Source organism: Halichoerus grypus, chromosome 2 (assembly GCF_964656455.1).
Source record: "Halichoerus grypus chromosome 2, mHalGry1.hap1.1, whole genome shotgun sequence".
NCBI lineage: Eukaryota > Metazoa > Chordata > Mammalia > Carnivora > Phocidae > Halichoerus > Halichoerus grypus.
This window is the reverse complement of record NC_135713.1, coordinates 168,148,152-168,175,178: the sequence shown is the minus strand read 5'-3', so window position 1 is coordinate 168,175,178 and position 27,027 is coordinate 168,148,152. Positions and strand designations below refer to the sequence as shown.

The 27,027-nt window shown below is 51.5% G+C and overlaps 1 protein-coding gene and 1 long non-coding RNA gene across 3 annotated transcripts in view; one reads left to right on the top strand and one right to left on the bottom strand.

The window, feature by feature from the left end:
* The window catches only part of KSR1 (kinase suppressor of ras 1), a 146,908-nt gene that overhangs the window by 59,047 nt on the left and 60,834 nt on the right, over window positions 1-27,027 (top strand). For both annotated transcript variants that reach the window (XM_036122568.2, XM_036122571.2), the window contains exon 2: window positions 21,022-21,162. In XM_036122568.2, coding sequence (XP_035978461.2) covers window positions 21,022-21,162 — 141 coding nt within the window. The remainder of the gene's footprint in view (window positions 1-21,021; window positions 21,163-27,027) is intronic.
* LOC118554759 (uncharacterized) lies at window positions 2,009-2,863 on the bottom strand. Its single transcript, XR_004926635.2, has 3 exons — window positions 2,693-2,863; window positions 2,518-2,613; window positions 2,009-2,408 (listed from the first exon to the last, which is right to left on the bottom strand). It is a non-coding gene; the product is annotated as an uncharacterized LOC118554759 (long non-coding RNA).

The window sequence follows — 27,027 nt, the reverse complement described above, 5'->3', positions numbered from 1 at the left end:
AGGTCACACAGCTGGAAAAGAATGGGTCCAGGATTTGAGTTCAGCTCTGTCTGACGTGTGGCCCTTTGTCCTCTGCAGACGCATCTGTTCTTCTTTACTTCTGCCTTCTGCTTTCTGTCTGCAACGCCCCCTTCTCCCACTGAAATCCCACCTATTACTCTTTCATTTTGAATCACGTTATGTGTTTATAAAGAGAACACATGTTCTTAGAGAAAATACAAAAAGCCTCAAAATGAGATACGGTATTTCCAGTGTTTACATTTTCGTATGTTTATTTTGCTATAAATCATACATTGACCTCAGTGAAGCTGAAAAAAGAAAAATCATGCTTTAAAAATTGCTTAAGGATGGGGGCGCCTGGGTGGCTCAGTCGGTTAGGCGACTGCCTTCGGCTCAGGTCATGATCCCAGGGTCCTGGGATCGGGCCCCGCATCGGGCTCCCTGCTCGGCGGGACGCCTGCTTCTCCCTCTCCCACTCCCCCTGCTTGTGTTCCCTCTGTCGCTGTCTCTCTCTGTGTCAAATAAATAAATAAAATCTTTAAAAAAAAAAAAATTGCTTAAGGACCAATTGGGATTATATTGTAAATGTTTTCTTGCCTTGAGCTGTTACCTGGCTGTAATATCGTGAGCATCGCCCTGTCATTAAATACTCTCTGAAGATGGGATTTATTTTTTTAGTTGCTGCAGCTTTCTGCTATATAAACACACCGAAGTGTAGTCACCCACTTCCCCATGGTTGGCTATTTTAAGTTGCACTTCCGTGAATAGCCCTACGCGCATGCTTAATTGTTTCTGTAGGATATATTCCTAGAAGTGGAATCGTTAGCACAAAAGTGTGTGCGCCCCTGAGTAAGGCCACTGCCTGGTACTCGGCGACCCACCCCCGCCCCCCAGGAAGCTGGCCGTGCTGCTCAGCGCTCCCACCGCAGCCCACACCCGGGACCGTTTGGAGTGGCTCCGCGGCATTGCCGAAACCCCATTTGCTTTCCTTTTGCATTTCCTCGCTTATGATTAAGGTGGAAGGGTTTGTTACAGTTGCGCGGGTCTGTAACTTTCCTTTGAGATGTGCGTGGCATGTTTCCTTAGCCTATTTTACTGACCTGGCTAAAGAAGAACAGATGGGCTGCTCCTTGTTCTTCGAGACCCAATTCAAAGCCCACCTTTTTCATGACCCCTTTCCTGCTACCTGCCATTTCTCTGAAGCTGAAACTTACTTTTCTTTTTTAAAGTTTTATTTATTTATTTGAGAAAGAGAGAGCACGAGTGGGAGGGGCAGAGGGAGAGGGAGAGAGAGGATCCCAAGCTGAGTGCAGGGCCTGACCCAGGGCTCCATCTCACGACCCTGAGATCAAGACCTGAGCTGAAACCAAGAGTCAGATGCTCAACCGACTGCACCACCCAGGCGCCCCTGGAAGTTACTTTTATTTTCACCTCTGAATTCTCATAGCAGCTTGTATCTTAAAACAACCTGTCAAATACCCCTTTGCATTATAACTTGATATCTTTGGCCCCTACTAGATACCTTTGGTCCTTATTTGAGGGTGGGAAATGGGTCTTACTCATTTCTGTATTACTTGGAGGGCCTGGCACAGTGCTAGGAAACTAGCAGATGCTCGATATTCTTAAATGGATGGATGGATGGATGGATGGACACATATAGTTCTTAAAAATTAAGAAAAAGGGGGGGCTGGCTCCATTGATAGAGAATGTGACTTTTTTCAAAAAAAGATTTTATTTATTTATTTGAGAGAGAGCATGAGTGGGATGAGGGGCTGAGGGAGAATAGACTCCCCCCTGGGGGGGACCCCAATGCAGGACTCTATCCCAGGACTCTGGGATCATGACCCGAGCCGAAGGCAGACGCTTAACCGACTGAGTCACCCAGGTGCCCCAGAGCATGTGACTCTTGATCTCGGGGTTGTGAGTTAGCCCTATGTTGGGTGTAGGGATGACTTAAAAAGTCTTTAAAAAATTTTTCAGCAAAATGAATCTAATGCCATCTTTTTTTTTTTTTTTAAAGATTTTATTTATTTATTTGACAGAGACAGAGACAGCGAGAGCGGGAACACAAGCAGGGGGAGTGGGAGAGGGAGAAGCAGGCTTCCTGCAGAGCGGGGAGCCCAGTGTGGGGCTCGATCCCAGCACTCTGGGATCATGACCTGAGCCGAAGGCAGCCGCTTAACGACTGAGCCACCCAGGCGCCCCGAATCTAATGCCATCTTGTCACAGTGTTTTCTTCCTTTCTTCCTCTTCCCTTTCTGCATCAGTGAGGTTTTGCTCCATCTGTTACCTACAGGGCTTTCGAGGGAAGGCCGGGCATGGCGGCCCCCACAGGGCTCTGCGTCAAGTAGGATGCTGACGGTTGGTTGCCCACCCAGACTTTTCTCCCCATCAGCTTCCGTTTTCCTCTGTTGACAGTTTAAAATGTAATATTCTCACAAATCAGCTTACACCATCCGCGCATGGTAATTCTAGAACATTTGGAAAACGGAAAAGTAGAAGGGAGAAAGGGATTACCTGTGGCCTTCCCACCCAGACTCGGCGGGCGTGTGGTTGACATCTCCACCATGTTTTCTGTGAGCTGCAGTGTCCAGGTGCGCGTGCTGTAGCCATCTGTCACACAAGAAAACTCCCTGTGTTTTTGTAAAATTGTTCAGCGGTTTTGTACTATTGTAAGTGGTTTTACCATCACCTTCTCAGGCCCTGCTTCTGTTGGTGGGTCTCTGGATTGTTCCCACTGTGTCCCCCTCGTGAACAGGGTGCCTCGCTGCTTCAGCTGCGCCGTGAGGGGGACAGACCCGTACCAGCCCTTCTCCTCACTCTCCTCCCGTTGTGGCTGGTGCCCCATGTGCCTCTCGGTTTGTGTTTCTCAGTACCCGTGTGTAGCAACATATTGAGAAATGGCTTCCTTTTCAGGAGGAAAACTCAAGTGCTTGAGCCTCGAGGAGGCCACACAGGAGTGCAGAATCATGGCCTGCGGGTGTTGGGGCCTTGGTGTCGCATAGCCAGCCCCTCCTGCCCGCCAAGGCTTAGGGGTGCAGAGGATGCAGCGGGGTGGGAAGGCTTCGTTTTTGGAGGGGCCATAGGCCTGGCAAAGCTGCTGTCCCCGATAATAGGCTCTGGTCACTCTCCCAGGTCGCCCTAGGAGTTTATAGTGAACACCCGGGTCCATTTTCTGGCTGGTCCCAGACTTGGATCCCGTGTGGCAGATCAGTCCTGGGTGAGTCCTAGGGAGCTGCTGGGATGGGAGCAGTTCTGGAATGATCTTCAGCCCCGCTCCTCTGAAGAGCTACTCAGGGCATGCCACGGAGCTCTTGACGCCAAGGGCCCTGCTGAGGGGCTGCGGTTACAGAGGTGATGTGGCTCAAAAGTTCAGGGCTTGGGCTGTGCCTAGGTTCACACCCCACCTGACAGTTACTTTATCTCTGTGTTGTACTTTCATCCCCATGTGGATGTAATAACACCTCCTCTGGTGAAATCAGTTAGCACTTACAAACTTTAAATAGTCCCTAATTTGCTAAGTAAAAATCGGGCACCAGAGGCCTGGCTAAGCTTCTTGCTCCAGCAGCAGGTGGAACTCGTAACTTCTGTCTTCCAGCAGCGAGGGAAGAGCACTGGACGGGACACCAGGGGGTCTGTCCTGGCACCTGCCTTTTGACTTTCTGTGTGACTAGGTCATGGCCCTGTAGGAGATGACCTTGAAGGCCTTTCTCATCTTAGAAGACTCTAGGATTTTGTGGTTGAAAGGTATTTCGGATATCTCAAGAAGGGGCCAATCCTGCCAGTAGCCCCTCCTGGTTGGTGTGGTCCTCGGTCAGGCCCAACTGCAAAGACTGGTGGCCAGGAGGAGATCCAGGACCCTTTGGGGTTTGCCTGGAGTTTTCTCTGCATAGGCGAGCTCGCCTCCATCTGGAGGGTGAATTCAAGTATTTGGGTCACCGGGGCAGGGGTCATGGGAGAACCAGCCTCCTTGGGGATGTGGAGCAGGTGCTGTCCTGCATGCGGAGTGGGGCTGAGGTGTGGGCTACCCGTGCCTCTGCTCTGTGGGGCTGCAGTGCACCCCTGCCCGCAGAGCTCACTGCTTGCCCTGAGGTCTGTGTGTGAGTGAAATCGGGTCTTACGCAAGAGCTGGTGTGTATCTCTCTGCCCTGAGCTGTGCTGTCTTAGAAGAGCTCTCATACTCGGGGCACCAGCAGGAGGCTCTTGCTCTGTCTCTTTCTGCGAACAGGTAGGAAGGAGTAGGATGTGGATTGCAGGCCCCTGAGGAGGGAAGGACTGTGTGCTCTTCCAGGCTCCGCTGGTCCTCCAGGCCTTCTAGAAGTTTCTGGCCTCCTACTGGGAGCCTCACCTGGGTTTGTGCACCGTGTAAGTGATGTGTCTGCCCCGGTGCTGGTGGAGCACAGTGGGTAGGGTTTGGTGTGGGATGGACTAAAATAAGATGAAACGCAGTGCATTGAGTCAGGAGGGGCAGCTTGGGGCATTAGGGCCTCCTGGGTTTAAGTTGGCTCTCAACCCAAGACCTTGAGTTGGTTCTCTGAACCTCCGAGTCCTTGTTGATAAATGAGGATCCTCATGCCGAGATGCCCAGCGCGGGCCTGGCTCACAGTCGGTGCCCCAAACACCTGGCAGTTGAGGTCATCTAGTCTGTGCTTAGAGCATGGACTCAGCAGTTTAACTGCCTGGGTTTAGATTTTCATTCTGCCACTCAATAGCCTTGTGACTTGGGACTGCTCCTTGGCCTCAGTTTACCCCTCTGTGAAATGGGGATAGTGTTAGGGCCTCTCTCATAGGCTTGTTATGAGGCGTAAGTGACTTAATATTTATGAAGTACTTAAAGTGGTGCCTGGCTCCTATTAAGCACCTAGTCAGTGTTATGATCTAATTTCTTCAATAAGTTGTGGTCTGTTGATTTTGGGGAGAGAGGTTGGCAGCGCACTTGCTCTGCTTGTTTGGAAATGGGTCCTCTCTCTGTTCAGCTGGAGCTTGCCCAGGGTGGCGGGTGCGTGTGGGTGCATGCATTCCTGTGTGTCTTTGTCTTTGACTGTGTCAGAGAACAGCCCCTGTTAACAGCCTGTGTGCCAGGCCCGGTGGCTGCTCTGCCCGCCCCTCCCATGCGCTCCTCAGCTTGCTTCCTCAGGTTGTATGCATCTTTTGAAAAAAAAAAAAAAGACTTAATTTTTAAATTAAAAAAAAATTTTTTTTTTAAAGATTTTATTTATTTATTTGACAGAGAGAGACACAGCGCGAGAGGGAACACAAGCAGGGGGGGTGGGGAAGGGAGAAACAGGCTTCCCATGGAGCAGGGAGCCCGATGTGGGGCTCCATCCCAGGACCCTGGGATCATGACCTGAGCCGAAGGCAGACGCTTAACGACTGAGCCACCCAAGCGCCCCTTAATTTTTAAATTTTTTAAAGTAATCTCTACACCCAGTGTGGGGCTCAAACTCACGACCCCGAGATCAAGAGTCACGTGCTCCACCGACTGAGCCAGCCGGTTTGCCTTGTTCATCTGCTCAGTCCACTTGCAGGGGTTTACATAGCACAGTCTGGCTTGTGTGTTGACCTGCTCTTGACCTCCTGGAAATCAAGTGAGGGTCAGGAAGGCCATCCTCTGTGCTCAGTGTATTCTCGCCTCACCTGGCCTTGTCTTTGTCTGCCCCCCTTTGAGGCACACATGGGAGTAGCTTGGGATTTACCATGTAAATGGACTCATTCAGGAACACGTTTAAGAATCTTAAAGCAATAAACATGTCAGAATTTAACTGCCTTCAAAGATAGTAAGATACTGGAATTTTTTTTTTAAGATTTTATTTGAGAGAGAGTGTGTGCGCATGAGCAGGGGGAGGGGCAGAGGGAGAGGGAGAAGCAGACTCTCTGCTGAGCAGAGAGCCCTGATGCGGGGCTCGAACCCAGGACCCTGAGATCATGACCTGAGCTGAAGGCAGACGCTTAACCGACTGAGCCACCCAGGCTCCCTGAGGTACTGGAATTTTTATGATAAAGATGATGGGAGATGAGCCTAGGGCTAAGCACTTTACATTTCCCTCCCGTGAAGATAGTGCTGTTATTCCCCCATTTTACAGATAAGAGAACTGAGGCATAGAAAGGTTCACTTAAGTTGCCCATGGTAAGGCAACCCGACAGCAGGTAGAGGTGGGATTTGAACTCAGGTCTGTCAGACTCTAAACCCAAGCACTTGACCAGCGTCATCATACTGCCTCTGGCTGGCATTCCTGGGATGACTCCATAGTGACTTTCTGTTATCTGAGCCCTTTCTCGCTCTCTGCTTGTGATCATGTGGATGATGTGAGCCCAGTTAGCGCTGTGTCCGCTGAGGCGTGCAGGGCTCAGGGGAGAAATTCGGTAGTCTTTGGCCGTTGTTTGTTGGAGAGGGTGGTCTTCTGCTGCTCCTGTCTCCCAGAACTGACGTCACCTCAGCCCCCCTGCAGTTTCATCCCAAACCCTATATATACATCATGTATATGATATATATATGTATATGATATATATATGATATATATATATGATACATATATAGACATAATGTCTCTGAGCCTTTATTTCCTATTGTAAATGAATGTCTGTGTATGTGTGTGTGTGTGTGTGTGTGTGTGTGTGTATATATATATATTTTTTTTTTTTTTTTTAACCTTCCTCTGCCTAGATAAAATGAGAGCTATGAAGATTTTATAATGAGGAATGCCGTGGGTAATTGAATGGCCATCACAGATCCCTTATGAAAAGAGGTGTGGGTGGCATGGTCAAGCTGCCCCCCAGACTCCCTTCCCTACTAGGCATCTGAGGAGTGATCCCAGCAAAACCAGTGTTTCAGGAGTGCTTGGTTTTTATCTATTAACTTAAAGCCCTGCTGTCGCCTCTGGAGGCTGGGGTTGGAGGACACTACTTCGCGCTCGGAACTATTTGTTTCTATAGCTGGTCGTTCTCCTTGCTCCATGGGGAGACTGCAGATGTGTCAATAGATCAATAATCGACACCTGCATTGGGACACTTGCCTTTTGAGGTTCCCCCAACCCCCTGTCCCAGTATGCCTGTCAGCTGTAAAAGCCCAGCCTTTCCCACCATTGAGGTTACAGAGAAGGGAGATGGGGACAAATATTTGCCAGTTGCTTATAACACACCAACTGCTGGACATGTATTATATTGTTTTTGTCTTCACAGCCATGTTTTGAGGCCCCCCCCCAACTCCACACCTCATTTACAACAGGAAATAAAGGCTCAGAGACATTGTGTCAATTGCTAGCGGTCCCTTAGCTGGTAGGTCCCTTAGCTTAGTGTGGGGGTGAGATTTTTTTTTTTTTTAAGATTTTATTTATTTATTTGACAGAGACACAGCAAGAGAGGGAACACAAGCAGGGGGAGTGGGAGAGGGAGAAGCAGGCTTCCCGCTGAGCAGGGAGCCCGATGCAGGGCTGGATCCCAAGACCCTGGGATCATGACCTGAGCCGAAGGCAGACGCTTAATGACTGAGCCACCCAGGCGCCCCTGGGCCCACTCTCCTTAACAGGGTGGCATGTTTCCTGCACAGACAGGTTGGAGAGGACCAGACAGAGCCAGCAGCCCTAAGCTGGCTGGTTAGGGCTCCTCTTGGGTCTGGCTGCTCTGGCGAATGCCGCCCCTCATCTCGCCCCTGTCTGTCTGACCCACTCCCGGAGGCTGCAGGGAAGCTGGAGATGAACTGTTAGAGGAGTGGGCTTTTGTTCTCGGCAGGTACAGGGTTCCCCTCTGCCTGGGAGGAGGGGAAGGGGCAGAGCTCAGGAGTAGGGAGATAGCTGGGAAGGAGCTGCCTATGGCCCGAGGTGGCTTTGCAGAGCCGGACCTTCGGGGAAGGCCCAGACAGGTAGCAGGCCCTCTCCCCTGCGAAGCACCCAGTGAATCAAACAAATGGGCGCTCTGCTCTCTTGGCTCTCCTGCTGGAGGAACTCAGCTCTTCAGTTTCCTGCATTCCACGGGGTTGGTATGCCAGACATTCCCTGGACAAGCAATCAGGGACTCTTTATAGTAAAACTGCTAATAAAACATCTCTAAAATCTGCTCCTTCCTCTACACCCACGTTGCCACTAACGAAATTACCTTTTGTTCTTGTCATTTGCTGAATTGCGGTGGCTTTTTAATTGATTTTCCTGCCTCTCTGGTTTCTCCACACCCACTTCAATCTGTCCTCCACATGGTTTCCAGAATGATGATCGTTCAGAAATGCAAATCTGATCACGTGTTTTCCTTTGCTTCCCTCTCCATGCCTGTGAGAGCGAGTATAGATGCTTTAGTGTGACCTTCCGGGACCTTCCAGAACCTTCCTGGATCTGCATGTGTGGGCCCTGCCCCCTAGGTGACTTTCCTCTCCTGCTCTTTCCCATCCTGTCTACTCTTTGGCTGTTGGCTATATCTTTTCTTTTTAAAAAAAGTTTCTGTCAGGCGCCTTGATGGTTCAGTCAGTTAAGTGTCCAACTCTTGATTTCGGCTCAGGTCATGGTCTCAGGGTCGTGAGATTGAGCCCCCCATCAGGCTTGGCAGTGGGCGTGGAGCCTTCTTAGGATTCTCTCTCCCTCCCCCCACCAAAAAGAAAAAGTTTCTGTCATTACTCTGGTCTTTGCTCATACTGTGCCCCCCACCTGATGTGCCTTCTCTGTCCCTTCCCCTGTGTGCCATGCCTCATGGCCCACCCCAACCTGTTGATGCCTTCCCAGGATCGTAGCACCACACCCCATAATTAGACCCAGTCTCCTTGGGATCCCACAGCAAGTACCTAAACCTCTGTTGTAGCAGAGGGGGCATGCTTCATGTGACGTGAGTTGTCCCGGTCTGGTGGGTCCAAGAAGCACCTATCATAGTCCCAGTCAGAGGTTTCACGTGACTGGTGGATGAGACAATACACATAAAATGCATAGCACAGAGCCTGGCACGTAGGAATATCCGATTTAAAAATCAGTGCTAGGTTATGGTAAAAACAATCTTGGGATACAAAAATTACTTTAAATTATATAGATCATAGACCTACCTAAACAAAGATTAAACTATAAAACTTAGAGCATAGGGGAGAACATCTTTGTGTATGTGGGCTTGGCAAAAATTGCTTCGGAAATGAAAAGCACAAACCAAAAAAAGAAAAAAAAATGGGCAAATTGGACTTCATGAAAACATAGCTGCTCTTTGAAATTTGGAAGGACTTTTGGAGGGCTGCCTTGGATAGCATGTGGTCCCAAGAAGAATGAAGGGATACTTTTTCCTTTTGTAGGTTTTCTGGAAGCCAACAGGAAGCCTTTGGCTTAGAAACATTAAATTAGAAGCTGTAGAAGGAGGTTTGAAATAGTGTGGGCTTAATAAGCATAAGCAGAAAGGACCATGTTCCTTTGCAAGTAACAGAAAATGTGACTTCAACAAATAGCCCATTAGGTTTCTTCTATAGTGAGAAGTTTGGGGTTAAGTGGCTTAGGTGTTGACAGCAGCTGAACAGTGCTGCTGTCTCTGGTTCTCTGGATAGCTCTTGGCAATCAGATCTTTAAAGCGGGAAGGAGGTGGTGGACAGCCCCAGAGACTGCCCTCCTGGTGAGGAAAGCAGACCATTCCCAGCAGTCCAGTGGATGGGTCCTCTCGTCCCAGTGCCCAGAATTGTCACACATAGCTACAGGGGAGGCTGGCCATGGCTCATCCCCACAGCCATGCTGGGACCCCCATCCCACGGGAGTCTAGGCTGGGGCTTGTGTTAGTGTGATGTGAAATCAGCGTAGACCAGTTCATCACTGGGCACGGTGACAAAACTAAATCGGTCTGTGAGTGAGGAGCAAGTCAGGAATGGACATTAGGTAGGTCATGAGCAACACCTAAGGCAGAGGCTGTCATCATTTGGGGGAGCTTGCCATCACATTAGTTGACCTCTGGTTGTCCGCGGCACTCACCTGCTCTTGACCCTTGCTCCCTCCGTAATAGCCCTTTATCCTTTTCTGTGGTGACCGGAGTTGCTAGGCAAACAGTCGGGCTCCTGCAAAGGAAAACCTTCTATATCCCCGGCATATGGCACAGTATCCTACACACAGCAGATCAGAATCTGAAGTGCCTCACCCTCCCCTGTCCCTTCCTTCTAGAAGCTTCCAGGGGATGAGGTCTCCAGGATAGTTAAGGGGGTGGTCCCATTGGCAGGACTCCACCTTTGCGTTAGGTTGTGCCCTCTGCCTTTTTTTTCTAGGCCCCCGTTTAGTAATTCACACCCAAGTCCCCTCCAGTATTAATGCCAGGACTTTTCTGGGATTACCTTTTGTACTTGAGGGGTTATGGGCTAAGCCATGCTCTGTGGGCCTGGTGAGTTTCAGTCAGGCAGATGGAGTTGGGTGTGTGTTTGTTTTTTATTTTTTTATTTTTATTTTTATTTTTTTATTATTATGTTAACCACCATACATTACATCATTAGTTTTTGATGTAGTGTTCCATGATTCATTGTTTGTGTATAACACCCAGTGCTCCATGCAGAACGTGCCCTCCTCAATACCCATCACCAGGCTAACCCATCCCCCCACCCCCCCCCTTCTAGAACCCTCAGTTTGTTTCTCAGAGTCCATCGTCTCTCATGGGAGTTGGGTGTTTGAACAGAGACAAAGGCTGCGTTGTTTGGGAATCTGGTTTGTGGGCCACACCTGTAAGCTGCCCTCCCCTCGATGTCCCAGCAGAAGCAGCCAGCATTGAGACCGTAGGGGTGATGCTTATGGGTGGACACGCCTGCTCTCAGTTCTCTGGTGAGGCCTGTTCATGGATAAGTCTGTTGCCTACACTAGGTGACTTAGCACTGTGTCACAGTGCCTGGCATTGGGAAGAAGTCTCCTGGCCACTTGTTGCACAATTATAGATAGAGGTTTATATCATATATAGAGGATTATAGATAGAGGTCCTCCTTCCCTTCCCTTGTGCAATCACTTGAGGCCCAGGGCAGTTAGGGGATGAAGCAGGTGTCTTGCTTTCTCATGATTTAGTCCAGTTTGTCCGATAGCCCCCCTGGGACTGCCTGTTCGAAAACACACAGAGTCCTGGGGGCTTACAGGATTGAATTGGAGCACGAAGCAAAACTGGAAAGGTCGCCCTGAGACACCTGCTTCACTAGCTTTCCAAGCAAAAGGTTGCTTTCTGAAGAGCACGTGTATTTGACGCACCCGTGGCTTCTCAGGTGGAGGCTGTCTGAGGATATTTAGGTCGGGGAACTGCCTTCCTCTTGAAAATCTTTCCTGTCAAGTCTCATGACTGCAGTGGAGCCTGCGATGGAAGAGGGGGTGTTGCTGAGAAAACCCCAGCCTGGAGCCATCCGTGGCCCGGCTCCAGCTCCGTCTTTCCCAGGAAGCTTTGTGCATGCCTCCTAGTCACATCCGTCTCTCCTTTCCCTGCATACTCAGTACCAGGGCAGTGACAACCGGTGATGTTACCCAAGGGGCTGCTGATTGCACGTGCTTCTGGATGGGGTCACTGGACCCCCACTGCTGTGCCGGCCCCAGGTGGGCACTCACGTCCATCACCAAGGCGGAAGATGGATCCCATTTGGTCTCAGCCTGGGCCTGAGGCTCCCATCTGCAGCCTGTTGTCAGGCCTCAGAGTCCGTAGCTCCAGTGGAGTCAAGGAAGGGCAGGGAGCCCTGAGTTCCCAGCTGTGGCCCTGTCCTCTCTGGCCTCCTTGGGAATGGCTCCAGTTGTGGTCTGGGGCAGACTTGTTTGTTTGTATTTGAAGTTCCCCGACTCTGAGTTTGACGTCAGGGCAGGGTTGCTAGTGGGAGGCTTGGCGGGGAGATTGTGCACAAATGCACACGGCTGGCAGCTTCCCCGGGAGAGCACAGGCGCGGGACAGAGCCGGGCGGAGAATGACTGGTTGCAAAATGCCCAGGCTGGGGATTGAGGTCACTTTCTCTTCTCCTCGCCCCGCTGGCTTGGCACTCTTGCTTTCTCTGCCCCTTGCTGGCCAAGAACAGCCCCACTGGGTCCCCTCGAGGGCTCCGGGAGGCTCAGCAGTGCTGGGGACCCAGGGCTGCCTCTGGGGCTCTTGCAGCTGAGGGCCGTGGTTGGCCCGGGCCTGTGTGTGGAGCTGTCAGCTGCGTGACGACCTCCAGAGGCCTCCTTACATTCTCAGAAATCATTTTGCAACATGTTGGCCGTGGTAGTCAGAGCAGACGGCTTAGCTGGCTGGGCCAGCAGGAAGTCCCCAGAAGTGGCCTCCGGCTTTGGGGAGGGGGTGGGATAAGTAGGAGGAAGAGCCCCAAGGCCTGGGTATGGCCAGAGGTGCCTGGGAAGGAGCAGCAGTTTCAGGAACCATCTAGGGAAGATGGGAGTAAGTCTCAAGAGCTTTAGCAACTCCCTGAAGTTTGGGATGGGGTGGACAGGGGCGTGGCAGTGGCCAGGCCTGCCGTCAACATCTTCTTAGAGTACGGTGTTGCCCACCTGGAGGAGAGAGTCAGGGCCCCAGAGGTGTTAGCGAGCTGGAGGCTGGTCCAAAGTGGCCATCCAGGTGCTTCTCACCTCACTCTGCAGAGATGCTGGGATAGCCTCGAAAGGGGTGGTTCTAGGTACTGGGCAGGGTGGTGGCTAGTTTTAATAAATTCAGAGCTGGTTTGGAGCCAGGGATCAGGTGTAGCCCAGATGATAGGTTTTGCAAATTAGGGTCAGAGGTGGTGACCTGCTTGGGTGATTGGACACATTTGGAGAGTGCGGAAGTCTGTGGCTTTTATTCAGAGGATTCAGTGCCTGCTTCGGGCTGGGCATTGCTGGGTTTGGAGCTTCTGACCACAAGAGAGGTAGGTCCTGCCCACTGGCATCTTGCTTATGCTGGCCGGGACTGCTTGATGAGCTAAGGGGGTGGGTAGCGGGAGTCATTATTTTGGGAGATGGTATGGTATAGCATTGGGTTGAGCTCTGAATACCTTCTCTAACCATGGGATTCAGGAAAGTTACAAAGATCTTGGTGCCCCAGTTCCTCATGTGTAAGATGGGAATAATGAAATGCACCTGGAAGGCTCATGGGTTTAGCATATGTGGTTTGACTATTTGTGAGTGACCCTAAGTGATGGGCCATACTTGCGGCGTGCTGAGTTTGGGCTCAGAACCGCACACTGCTCTTTGCAGGGTGGGCGGGCGTCCCTTAGTCAGTAAGTGAGCCAAGCAGGCTGCCCAGCATCCACGTCTCGACACAGCTCTGTTTTTCTCGACTTGATGTCGAGTACACAGTACTTCCCACCAAGAGTCCAGAAGGGTCCATGCCATGGTGTCTTCATTTACACTCGACTGTGTTTTTTGGGGAGAATGATAGATGCTGAGAGACATTGCAGCTTTGGGGTTATGTGAAGGTTGGGATTATGTGTCAGTCCTGTTCATTCAGGGGTCTACTGCAATTCCTACCTCCTGGAATTTTCATTGAGAATCCAGGGAGAGAAAGTGATAAGTTACTACATAAATAGAAGAGATCATTCTAATTACTAGGGCTGATAATTGAATAATGACATGATATGCATAATTGAGAGAGCCCGTTGCTGTACATGGGAATCTGGTGTCCATGCCTGTCGGTGCCTGGGATTCATGTGTCCATTTATCTTTAATTATGTTCAATTATCATTTAGCCTCTGTCACATCTGTCCCCATAGACGGAACCACCTGCCCTGCTTGAGCCCTGAAAACCTGGCGATACTGAGAAGTGCAGGTGTCTGCTCCAGTGGCCAATGCCTGAGTCAGAGTTAGGGTTACAAACGTCCTGGCATCTGGCTGCTTCCATAGCCTGGATCACAGATTTGGTGTCAACCAAATGGGGTCCTCCCAATCCCAGGGCTGCAGGGTCCGGTGGACTTTTATTTTACAAAGCTAGTTGTCTGCAAAGCCATGTTTAGTGCAAAGGTTCAAAAGCCTGCATAAAGAGCAATCCAGATGGCACTGGCCAAAAGTCTTGACACTCCTCCTCCTCAAGGCTGTGCTTGTAGGCTGAGCCGGGCTGATGCTAAGAGCATCCTATTTAGTGAGCACTTCATGTGTTCTGGCCGTCGGCCTAAGCACCTTGCATGCACGAATCCCACCGTGAGTTTTCAGTGGTGCAGTGGAACATGCGCTGGTTCCTCCAGCCTACAGGTGAGGAAACTAAGATGAAGTAAACTCGTCACGGCCGCACTGCTGGTAAGTGATGATACGAGGCTGCTACGTGGGAGGCGTGGCTCCCGGCCAGTTAGGACAGGTGCCGGAGGTACACAGGAGGCGTCGGCGCGTGTGTGACCCCGGGTAGGATGTTTGCCCGGTCATTACCAGCGCACCGCCCAGCCAGTCAGGCACAATGGCTGGCCCCCGTCCCACTGCCCTGTGGAGCCTGCGAGAGATTTCTGCTGGGACCGCCATTTCAGCCAGCCTTGCCATCTCTCTTTTGGAGGTGGGGCAGCTACCAGCCCACCCCACTGTGGCTGCTTCCAAGGGATGTCGGGACTCTGGCTGCAGAGGAGTGCGTGTCCCAGATCAGCTGGGCTCGGGTTGCCTGTGACAGCTGGGATGCTCTCGGAAGGGTGAGCTTGGGAGTGGGGGACGCCTACACAGAGGCACGTTTGGACAAGCTTTGAGCAGAGCAGACATGGAAGGCCTCTCAGGTTCCTGGGCCCTTGCAGTTCTGGGAGCAGCTTCCTGTTCCTGCAGAAGTTTCTCTCTCCTGGTGGCATGTGCTTTGGGAGCTCTGACAGGTGTCTGCTCTCCAGGGATGTCTGACAGCCCCCCACCCCCCCCCCCCCGCCCCCACAGAAGCCATGTTTACGGCAACCTCCGTTGGGAGGCCTGTGTTGGAGTCACGCTAGAGCAGCTAGAGGGGGCGGATTCTGTTATATTTGTGGTTGATCGGGATGCCAGATGAGGCAAGGGGCACTCCGGAGTTGATGCTGCCCCGCTCCGGCCACGCCTTCTGTTGCTGCTACGGACGTGTGAGCAGTCAGGAGAGGGAGGGCTCGTGTGCGCGGGAGTCAACATGTGAGCCAAGTCCTGGCCCTCTTGCCTTTAAAATAAGTGTACTGGATCTGTGAGTTCCACCAGCGTTGTGAGGATCAGTGCCAACCTTCAGGGTCTTCTTTAACCCTGGTCTCTGAAATGGGTACAGTCCTACCCACATCTGCCCTATTGCCCAGATAGGAGAAGCCGAAGGCTTGGCTTGGCGAGGATGCCGCCCACGGAGCGCATGCTTTCCTTCTCCCAGGTGCTTTGCTGAACGTTTTACCTCCCTGTTTTCTCATGCAGATCTCTACAACAGCCTCTTGAGGTAGATCAGTCCCATTTTACAGGCGGTGAAACTAAGACTGACAGGCTAGATTTACGTCCCTTCGCAGAGGGAGTGTGGTGGCAAGGGGCTGAGAGGCTAGGCCCATCTGTCTTGAGCCAGAGTGCTGCCTCTTGGATATGATTGGAGTAACCAACAGTAATGTAGCAGGACCTGTCATTTTTTTTTTTCGTACTCCAAGCAGTTTTATATATGGTGACTCACTTGACCCCCACTTGCATAAAATGATACCCTTTTTATAGGTGGTGAGATTGAAGCTGAGCTAAGGGGGATTTCCCCCAAGATCCTTGATCTGGGGTGGGGGGACACTTTGTGAGCACCTCCTTCGTACCCTTGTGGCTGGTGCTACCTACCAGCTGTTAAGCCCATTGGGGGTGGGGGTTGAGACTTCGCCTCCAGCCCAGGGTCCTCCCCGCCGGCTGGAGAGCCCATGACTCTTTCCCTCTTTGTGCTGGTCCCTTTGCTGAAACCCCAGGTGCTTTTCTATTCCGGAAAATTTATATCTTGCGGTTTTGTGGTTAAGAAAAAATGACACTGCTCCTGAACGGTCCCCTTGTTGGCCCCTGGGGCTGGGCTGGCAGGCCCCCCACTGCGGTTTGTCTGGGAAAGTAGCCCCCGGGTGCTTCTGCGACTGTGACCAACTTTCCAAAAAGTGAGGCCAAAAAGTCTTTGCTCAGCTGGAAGCTGCTGCACTCCGGCTCCCTGCGTCCTTTGTGAATGAGAAGAGCTTGGTGACTTGAGCAGAACCAAACCTGTAGGTGTTGTTTTCTTTACGAGCCCCGGGAGAGGGCAGCCGCCGGGACATCAGACCTGCTGGCAAGTGGGTCACCACGCTCTGGGTGTCTTCCCCTTGCCTTGTCTCAGCACAGCCGGCCAGGCGTGTGGGTGGCTGACTGGGTGCAGTGAGGAGTCCCTTCTAGTTCTGCATCGTCGTACCCATGGGACTGCCTGGTGCTGTCTAGCGGGGATCTCTAGCAGCCTTGAGGAACAGAAGCTGCTCATTCCTCTTCTGGGGGACTTGCCTTGCTTTTTGAGACTCTCAAGCTCCTGAGTGACCCCTTGTGCAGTTGGCCTTTGTTTTCTGCGATCGTTCTGGTAAACGAGCGTGCCTGTCAGGACTGCAGAATGTATCGTGCGTTCATGTGTCCATTCATCCAGCAGAGGCTTTCCAGGGGGGCCAGCCTTGTGCCCCAGGAGCTCTGCTGGTTCCTAGTGGGGGCCCAGAACACAGACCAGGCACCTGACCTCGTGGAGTGTGCAGGCTAAGGAGAGAAACAGCTCTGGTGGGGGAGGCGGGCAGGGGGCTGAGGAGCAGGGCTCCCTGCAGGAGCGGAGTTCTAAGCTGAGCTGTGGCCCAGGGGTCACGGGGAAGAGGCTTCTGGGCAGAGAGCCTTGAGGCCGAAAGGGGCTGGATATGTGGGAGGGGGCTGAAGTCGAGAAAGCCCCAACCCTGGCTCATTGCTGAGGCCGGGTTGGCCAATCTTCATGTTGACTTGTGACGGCCAAAGTCATCTGTAGAGTGGACGTGTTCTTAATTGGCTCCCAGGGGTCCGGTCCTCAGTTCTCACGCCAGTGGCAAATGGCCTTCCCAGCTGCTGCTGTGAGGCCCTGCTGCCCGACCTCTGTGACTCCGTCCAGTTATTTGATGTTTGGCCCAGTCTTGGGTCAGCTCTTCGAAGCTGAGGTTGGAGAGCAGCTTGGATGGAGGGAAGGAGCGGCTGTGAAAAGCGCTTCAACGCGGGGATGAGGCCCATGTGTGTCCTTGCCTCCTTCCTTCCTCAGGCCATTGTGAGCAAGCGTTGTGTGTTGTAATAGGCATGTGGGGACAGTCCCGAATGAAGTGGACACTGTCCCTGCCCCGGTAGGTACTGATCTGGGGACTTATGTATCCTCGGGGGTTTTCTGTACCGTAGTTCAATCCCCCCAACAGACCATGGGCTCGAAGTCACCACGCCTGTTGTACAGAGGAGAGGACTACAACTCAGAAAACGAACCGACTTCCCCAAGGTCACATAACTGTTAAGTGGCAGAACCTACATTTGAACCCCAAAGCGGTTCAACTCCGGAGCCTGGTGCTCTGTCTGCTGCCCTGGGAACTTACATCTGTTGGGGGCGACCGGGTCAGAAGCGTGAGTATGAGGCCACTATGATAGGGGCTGCCGTAGCGGTGTAGACCCCACGTGCGCAAGGGGAGATGGGGGTTGTGAGTAGGCCTGGGAGGTCTCACCCAGCCCGAGGACACTGTGACCGGAGGAGGAGGGGACTCGTAGCCACTGCGGGCAGTTGGAGCAGAGGCCCAGGGGTAGGAAAGTACTAGAAGTCTTTGAGACACTCCTAGGTGAGTGTCCGCGGGCAGGGCAGGGTGAGCCAGGGGTGGTGTGGAGTGATGAGCCTGGGAAGAAAGGTTGGGGGCCCTGATTTTGGAACTGGCCTCTGGTCACCCTGGGAGGGATGGATCGTTATGGGGGGAGGCTGGACGAAGGACCTGAGTGCCTTTGCTTGACTAGAGGATAAAAGCGGCATTCACATCTTCTTGTTTGTTAACCGTGCTCTGAAGGTGTTCCTGGGGGCTCAGTTCCATGATGGGACAGCGGATGCACTTCTTACGTGGTGACCCGGGGTTGTCAGGCTCAGCAGAGAGTTCCATTAGCAGTGGCACTCAGAGGTGTAAAGAATGTTTGATTAGCCGTGTCAGCTTGGGGTATCTGCGAGGCGTGTGGTGCAGGAAGGCCGGGGTTTGCCTCCATGGAGGTTTCTCTAAATATCGAACCTGGAATTGAGTGGAATTATTTTTGTTCTGACTCAGTGTTCCCTCCCTGACCATTGTGCCCACTTGCCACTGAGCCACTGAGCCCTCAGAAGGTGGCAGGACTTAACGGGGCTCAGGGCCACACGAGGGGGCTGGCGCCCTTCAGTCTAGCAGCTTGTGAGCCCAGGACCGAAGTTTCTAGGGGAAATTTCAGAAAGGAGAAGCAATGGTTTTGTTGTCAGTGTGGGTCTCGTTTCACGCCTCACAAGGATTCTTTTTTTTTTTTTTTAAGATTTTATTTATTTGAGAGAGTGAGAGAAAGAGAGAACACGAGCAGGGGGAGCTGTAAGCAGAGGGAGAAGAAGAAGCAGACTCCGAGCTGACAAGGGAGCCCCATGTGGGCCTGGATTCCAGGACCCTGGGATCATGACCTGAGCCAAAGTCAGACGCTTAACCGACTGAGCCACCCAGGCGCCCCACAAGGATTCTTTACCTGGGGTCTGTGGATAGAATTCAGGGGGTCCATGAATTTGGAGGGTGAAAAGAAATGGAACCTTTAGTTTTACTAACTTTAACTAGAATTTAATATGTTACTCAGTTTGGATGTAGGCAAGAAAGCACATATGTGTGACTCGGTCACCAGCAAAAAGCACAGCTGTTTGCATATTACCTTACAGTTGTGGCGATATCTAAAAAAGTAGTTTATGCTTGTCACAACTTCAAAGCTATCATAGTTATGAGACCCATGGACAGCTATTGTTTCATGCTGTAATAAAGAAGGGCTTTTGGGGGCGTCTCGGTAGCTCAGTTGGTTAGGCATCTGACTCGATTCCTGCTCAGGTCATGATCTCAGGGTCCTGGGTTCCAGCCCCGCATCAGGCTCCACGCTCAGCATGGAGTCTGCTTGGGGCTCTCCCTCTTCCCCTCTCCCTGCTTGTGCCCCTCCCCACCAACCTCTCTCGCAAATAAATAAATAAATAAATCTTTAAAGAAAGACAGAAAGGCGGGCTCTTAGTACTCTATCACCATTCTTTTTTTATTTTTTTTAAAGATTTTATTTATTTATTTGACACGGAGAGAGAAAGCACACAAGCAGGGCGAGAGGCAGAGGGAGAAGGAGAAGCAGGCTCCCCACTGAACAGGGAGCCCCACATGGAGCCCGATCCGAGGACCCCGAGATCATGACCTGAGCCGAAGGCAGACGCCCAACCGACTGAGCCACCCAGGCGCCCCACCCTATCACCATTCTAAATAATATTTTGAGAAATATATTTAAATATAATTGATTTCTTTTACAATCCTAAGTGTTTTATTTGAAGCATTATTCTTAGAAAGGGACCGGGGACCTCCGTAGACTGCTGGAGGGGGTCTGTGGTCCCCAAATGGTCAAGAGCTCCTGTTAGGAATTTGGGAGCCTTTCTAGATATTTGAAATGTTACATCATTAATTATTATTACTTTTCAGTATTGTGAGTAACAAAAAGAGTCCTTACCCTTTAGAGAAATACTCTGAGATATTTGCAGATGAGGAAGAAAGGAATGAATTAACAACAAACCCCTTGAGGTGGGACTGAGAAGTGGCTCCACTTGGCAGGGTCCCTGCACCAGGCTTGGAAGGTTGTGCATTCCTTCTGGGGAAGCTTGAAAGTCACCAAGAAGAGGCCACTAGAGTCTCATCAACGTGACAAGAGCCCTCTTGGGGTCTCTGGGTCCCTGGATCTCAGCCAAACCTGGTAGCTCCCTGGTCCTCCTCTTGGGGCTGTGAGCTCATTTCCATCTGTTCTGCTCACCCTTCTTTTAATCAGCCCCGAGCTGTACTGAGGTTGGTGGGGGAGGGGCCTTCCCCCCCGTCCCACATCCTGCCCCCCTCTGCATTCCTTAGTACTGTGCGGGGCACCCAGTTGGAGCCCAGGGTTTGTCAGAGAGAGCACCAGGCTGACCTAAGCCAGGTTGTACTTCTTTAAATTTCTTGAGGTTTGAGCCTTTTGTGAGGCTTTTGAAAACTGTGGACACTATTCCCCTGGAAAATGCACAGACTCATACATCTGAAATCTGTATACATTTCAGGGTGTGCTTCCAGAAAGCCTACTGATGAACCCAAGTCAAGGACCTTGGCCAGTTGTGCTGCATCCCAGCAGGCGTGGCCGGTACTTGGTGTCTGCTCACGTGTGCCAGGCACGCACCGAGTGCTTCATTTCTTCTCAGCTTCTCTGAGGCGGAGGTTCTGTTGTTATCCCATTTTCTGGAGGAGGAAACTGAGGCTTTTCTGGGCGTGGGGGTTCAGTAACTCATCCAAGGTCACAGGGCTAGGGGGTGCCTGAGCCCCCGGATCCCAACCCAGGCAGTCTGATTCTAGGCTGGAAGCCTCCTAAGTGGAAGGTGACTCATTGTCCCTAAACCCCCACATCTTCCATATCCTCATGTACTGACCCTTCGCCCACCTCTCCCCAGGCAGGAAGTCCTTCTTCTTCTTCTTCTTCTTCTTTTTTTTTTTAGTAAAGATATTTATTTATTTGACAGAGAGAGAGCGAGAGAGAGAGCACAAGCAGGGAGAGTGTCAGGCAGAGGGGGGAAGGAGAAGCAGGCTCCCCACTGAGCAGGGAGCCCAACGCAGGGCTGGATCCTGGATCCCAGGACCCTGAGATCATGACCTGAGCCGAAGGCAGATGCTTAACCGACTGAGCCACCCAGGGGTGCCCCCAGGAAGCCCTTCTTACGTCTTAACCCCATTCTCTGTCTTGACCAGTGTTGCCCATTGCCCTCTGAGGATCATAGTCCTCGGGGTGAAGCAGTGTCAGCCAGCCTTGGGGTGAGGAGGGGGTCATGGGCGGCTGTCCAGGTCTCCTGCTGGCTTTGTCAGACGCTTCTCTCCTCCGCCCTCCATTTCCTACTTCACTGGTGTTTGAAGCACGGCAGTGGGGGGGGCATCCAGCAGGCTCCTGGGTAGAATGCTTGGGGCGGCCCGAATGACGCGGCCTTTTCTTCCCTGGGCTCCCACAGGCGAAGCTGGTCCGCTACATCTGCAAGCAGCAGCAGTGCAGGCTGAGCGTGGCTCCTGGTGAGAGGACCTCGGAGCTCAACAGCTACCCTCGCGTCAGTGACTGGCTGTGCACCTTCAATGTGAGGCCGGTGGTGGTGCAGGTAAGCGGCTTGTGGCAACTGTGGTAACTGTTGTGGTTGGGAGAGGGGGGAATGGTTGGGTGGGAGGTGTCAAGCGGAGGGACCATACACAAACCCAGGGACTAGCTCCGCTGGGACTGTGACCGAAAGGCCATGCTCTCTACTCTCCAGAGGGGACCTGGGAGGACAGCGGCCGTGGGAGGGACCCAGGGTAAGGGTGGCTCTAGCCTGTGTCCTGGTGCCACTGCTTAATGAGCTGGACAGCCTGACCACACTGATGGTTCATTGATTCCCCATAAGGACAGCCCGCCAACATTTCTGGAAACATTCGCTGTGTGACAGGCACTGTGCTAAACACTTGGTCTAGATAATCTTACTTAATGCTCACAAAACCCCGTGAAGGAATTACTGTCATTATTGCTATTTCATACTTGAGGAAATTAAAGCACAGAATGGGTACGTGACTTGTTTGAAGTCATACATATGACTTCAGCAAGTGATCGCTTTGGGATTTGGAAACAAGAGTCGGAGTTAGTTTTCTCTGGTATCTGCTGTAATGTACTGTTTTCGCTGCTCGGTTCCCACTTCGCATCCATCCAGCCTACCTCCCCTCCCCCCAGCCAAATAACTAATCAGCCAGTGAGGTGGAGAGGGTATCCTATGGCAGGTGTCAGGGGCACAGGGCCCTCTTGTGAGGCATCAGTAAATCAGTGTGTAGCAGGTGCAGTTCACCCAGTGAGGTCTTTTAAATCCCTTTGATTCTAAAATTAAAAGTTATCTCTTGCTATTATTTTAAAAGCAGTATGAATCAATTATTTATAGACACTTTGGAAAACAGAGGAGGAAAAAAAAATCACATATATATTCCTACGACTCAGCGAAAGTCCATGATCATTAAGATATAAGATCATTTTGATATTTCCTTCTAGTTTTCTTCCCCCACTAATACTTAAGTCTTTTTAAAATTTCTAATGGGTCAGACCCGTGCTGTGAGGTAGTTACTAGCCAACGTGGCTGTTACGTGCTTGGAACGTGGCAAATCCACATTGAGACGTGCTATAATTTCAAAGATAGAAATCCAAAGAGGCGCTGAATTCTGAAGACTTCATATAGAAAAAGGTAATATATTAATAATTTTTCATATTTAGTATACATTGAAGATGACATACTTTTGGGTATATTAAGCTAAATAAAATGTTGTTAAAAATTAATTTCATATAGACTCACTTTTTAAAATGTGGCGACTCAGAAATTTAAGTATGTGGCTTGCATTGTATTTCTCTTGGGCAACACTGGTTTAAACCATCCTGAATAAACAGTTTTGTTTTGCTCTTATCATTTGCTATTGCTAACCACTCTGTTTTCTTTGTACTTTCACACTTAATAACCCCCGTTTTAAAGTAGCTGCATAATGTTTGATGGTGTGTATGGGATGTGGTTTATCAGGCAGAGGTTCATCCCAGTCCTTGGCTATTATATATAACACAGTGGTTAATATGATTTATGCAGCTCTTTGTATATTTAGGAATTTTCCCTAGGAGAGATTTTCTGGACAGGAAGTGACGTGATCATAAAAGGTCCTGTCATGGGGAGGAGGAGTGGGAGTACATGGGGGTAAATGGGGGGACCCATGGGGTGCTCTTAACACGTCACAAGTGCCTGGCCTGGCCTGGCCCCGGCAGCCCTCATATTTGTGATGCACACCAGCAGTTACAAAGCTGGCAGGAAGGGGCGCCTGGGCGGCTCAGCCGTTGGGCGTCTGCCTTCGGCTCAGGTCATGGTCCCAGGGTCCTGGGATCGAGCCCCACATCGGGCTCCCTGCTCCGCGGGAAGCCTGCTTCTCCCTCTCCCACTCCCCCTGCTTGTGTTCCCTCTCGCGCTGTGTCTCTCTCCGTCAAATAAATAAATAAAATCTTTAAAAAACAAAACAAAACACAAAGCTGGCAGGAAGGAGCTGGTCTTTGTGAAGGTTGAGTTTCCTGGGGCTTTATTAACACTTACGCACGCACACGTGTGAGGAGCCACGTCTCCCCACCCGCCAGTCTGACAGCTTTCTGCCACACAGGAAGGAGACCTCAACAACACATAATGGTCGTCCATGGTGATGTGTTTAAGATCATGGACTTGGGAGCCAGGGAGAGTTGAACGGTCGCCCCTGCCCCCCAGCCAAGCCCAGCCTGTACCCCTCCCCTCCCCCAGTCCCAGAGACGGAAAGGAGCCTCTCCTCACACCTGCGTCTGTAGCTTGCAGTGGAGGGTGCCGGGGCCCCACAGAGGTAGTGACTTGCTCAGCATCTCGCCGGCGTCATCCCTTACTTGACAGACGAGGACCACAGGTTCGGAGAGGCCGAAGGGCTCTGTGATGCTCTCGAGGTTCACACCCGGGCCTGCTGGACTCCGAACTGTGCCTTGTAACTTCCTTTCTAGGGCCTGAGCCACCTCTGGCAGAAGGCTTAGCTCCTGAAGGCATTTTCCTTGGAGCTGCAGAGATCTGGAGTGTGCCGGACACCCAGTTCCACCCATGTCCGTCTGTGAGAGGGGAGCCAGGCGTGCCCAGCGCAGAAGCCGGCACCGTGGAGGCTGGCCGCAGGGGCGTTTAGGCCCCTGGAGAGCCCTGAGGGGGCAGCTGGGACGGGGGTCTTGCAGCCAGGCCCAGAGGTGTAGCAGATACTGAGCTAGGTGATGTTTGAGTCAGGAGGTCGTGAGTGATGCAGCAGAGCTAGCGGTAAATGAGGGGCAGGCTCATTTGTGGGGGGGGGGGGGCGGTCAGGCAGGCGGGAGAGCCCAAGCGCCAGATGTGGTTTGGGAATCGGGCTGCTACCCGGCCTGAGGGTAGCCCCAGCGCCAGCCCCGCGGTCAAGGCCAGCATCCTCTCTTCCCCAAACTCCTGTAGCGGCCCCTTAACTGTCTCCCTACTCGATCATCCATCGCTCCGTTCCACTTCCACACAGCAGCCAGAGTGTCCACTAAGAAACATAAATTGGGTCATGTCATTTTCCAGTGCTTCCCATTTCTTTCTGAATAAATGCCAGATTCCTCACCCACTTGGGCCTCTGCTGGCCTCCCTGACCTTATCTTGCTCACCCTCCTCTTTGCTCCCTCTGGTCTGGCCTTTGCACTCCCTCTTCCTCTCCCTGAGTGCTTTCTCCTTGGCTCACCCTGTGGACATCACCATAGTATCCAGTCCCTTGTCACCTCCTCTGAGCAGTCTTCCCTGATAACCTGATCTAAAGATCACTCCTACCCTTTGTTTTCTACCAGTGCATCTTGGCTGATTTTTCTCGAGGACACCGACCACTTTCTGGAGTGTATCTAACTTATTTGTTGTATGTGGTCTGTCTGCTGTTTCCCACTGGAATACAAGCTCCGTAACAACGCAGCGAGTGTTGGGCTTGATGTGACAATCAAGAGGGAGGAAGGGTGAATCTCATCATTACGTGATGGGTGTCCCAGGAGTCGAGGGTTTGGTCCTGAGTGGGTGGTGACACAGGTTACTCCAAGGTTTGGCTTTTCATGCCCTGCAAGAGAAGCCACTCTAGAATCATAGCCCCAAAGATGCACCTTCCCAGCTCTGCCCACGAGTCAGCCTCTAGGAAGAGCCCTGGGAAAGTTGGTGCCCTCGGGAAGGCTGGGACAGACCAGTGCCCCAAGGAGTCCTTGGGCCTCTTTGGCACTCCTCTTCTGACCATACCAACATGCTTCACTCATTAAGGGGTTGTGCTTCTGGGAGCCTGGCTAGCCCTTTGCTGCGAGGCCTCTGTAGTCTGGTTATGGGGCTGCGCCATGACCTACGTGCCTCTTGCACTCCGAAGCACTTGCTTGTGAGGGTCAAGTGCTTAGGGGCACAGTGGTGTTCACTGGGGTGGAGGAGAGAAAATTCAGGCAGTTTCCTCACCTGCTGTTAGTCCTGAGTGAGAGCCAGCCCCACAGAGACTGCTGGAGGTTTGCACACAGGTAGCTGGAAACAGCCATCTGGGGAGTGCAAAGCAGCAGGGAGTCAAAGGAAGGCTGGGAGAGCAGGGGCTGGTTGGAGGCAGTTTTCTGAATCAAGAGGCCGGGGGAGTCAGTTCAAGGCCTAAGAAGGGCAGCAGGAGGACAAAAGCTGAGCCCTGGTCTGCCTCCCACCCCCTCGCTGGTTGCAAAGCTCACTCATGGGCCTCCTCACCAGGAGGCTGGTGGAACTGAGGCCGAGGGCGTGGGAGCAGGAGGGTGGGCCAGGCTGCCTGAGAGTACCCGGGGCATGGGCCAGCAGCTTTCTGCCTGGGTTTTAAGAATCACAAGGAACTATTGGCTGGGTATCCATATGGTTTCCCCAAACTCTCCAGACCCCTTTTCTCAAGATTATTCTATTTCTTGCCCGCAAATCTCAGGTTGGTTTTTAGGCCCAGGCCAGAGTATGCTGAAGGTTGGAAAGAAGGGCTGTTTACATGAGTAACCCCAGCCCCTGCTGATCAGAGAGGGGGGCTGCCTCCACTTGGCTCTGTTCCTGGAGTCTCTCCTTGTACTTGGTGGGGGGGGACACAGTGATGGGGGCCCAGAGTTAGAGCAGTGTCCTGGCACAAGACTCTGACATCCACCCTATCCTGCTCACCCTAGACCCTGATGGGTCTTGTGTGCTTGTAGCCGGAATTAGTTTTAAAACTTGCACCCATCAAAGATAGGTGCAAATCTCAGAAACCAAAGCTCCAAACAGCATAAAAACCCATGCTTTGCCAAAAAAAAAAAAAAAGCGGGGCGCCTGGGTGGCTCAGTTGGTTAAGCGACTGCCTTCGGCTCAGGTCATGATCCCAGGGTCCTGGGATCGAGCCCCGCATCGGGCTCCCAGCTCAGCGGGAAGCCTGCTTCTCCCTCTCCCACTTCCCCTGCTTGTGTTCCCTCTCTCGCTGTCTCTCTCTACGTCAAATAAATAAATAAAATCTTTAAAAAAAATAAAAATTAAAAAAAAAAAAAAAGCATGATCTCAGAGATAGAACCCTTTAACTTCTGAATGTTACCTGAACATTGCTTATTTTCTTAAATAAACATTTTATTTTGGAATAGTTTTAAATTTACAGAAAAATTGCACTGGTTGTACAGAATTCCTGTATATGGCCTTCCCCCAGATTCCCCCATAGTTAACATCATGCTTTACCGTAGTGCATTTGTCAAAACTAAGAACACAATGTTGGTACATCACTGTTAACTAAATTCCAGACTCTCTTTGGATTTCACCAGTGTTTCCATTAGTGGCTTCTTTCAGTTCTAGGAGCCAATCCAGGATAGCACATTGTTCTTATTTACATACAAATTTGTTTCCTTTTTTTATTTTTTATCGTTGCTAAAATGGACTCGTACGGTATTTTTTAAGTCTTAATCTCATCTCTGTGTTAGTCATACAAATCCATCTCATTCCTCTTTAACAGTGGACTAGTTAAGAGGAAAGATTTCCTCAAGCCAGCTTAGCAATGACTGTGTGAGGGGTGCCCATCTGCGCACGCAGAAGGCTTCAGCTTGTGCCCAGGAGAGTCCACCTGCCCAGCTGCACGGCGCCTGGCCTATGGGAAGCCCTTGGCAAATTACTTGCTGGGTGTGAGGGAGTGACCGACGAATGAATGAAAGTCATCATAGGATGGAGGCTGGAGATGGAGACTTTAAAACAGGGTCTTATCTCTGTGTACTTATTTTTTTGGTTTGTTTGGTTGGTTTTTAGGATAAAGGATCTGAATCATGAAGTCTGGCAGTTAACTTTGCTGAGCTCTCCGCGCTGAAGGGCCCAGCACTGGTGTAGCCCATGGTGGTGGGAGGTGTCCCTTTGGCCTCTGCGTTCTCTGCTTATCTTGACCTTCCTGGGAAATCGTGCCTTTCTGCTCCATGAAGAGAGGGACTGGATGCAGACGTGGCCCCAGCC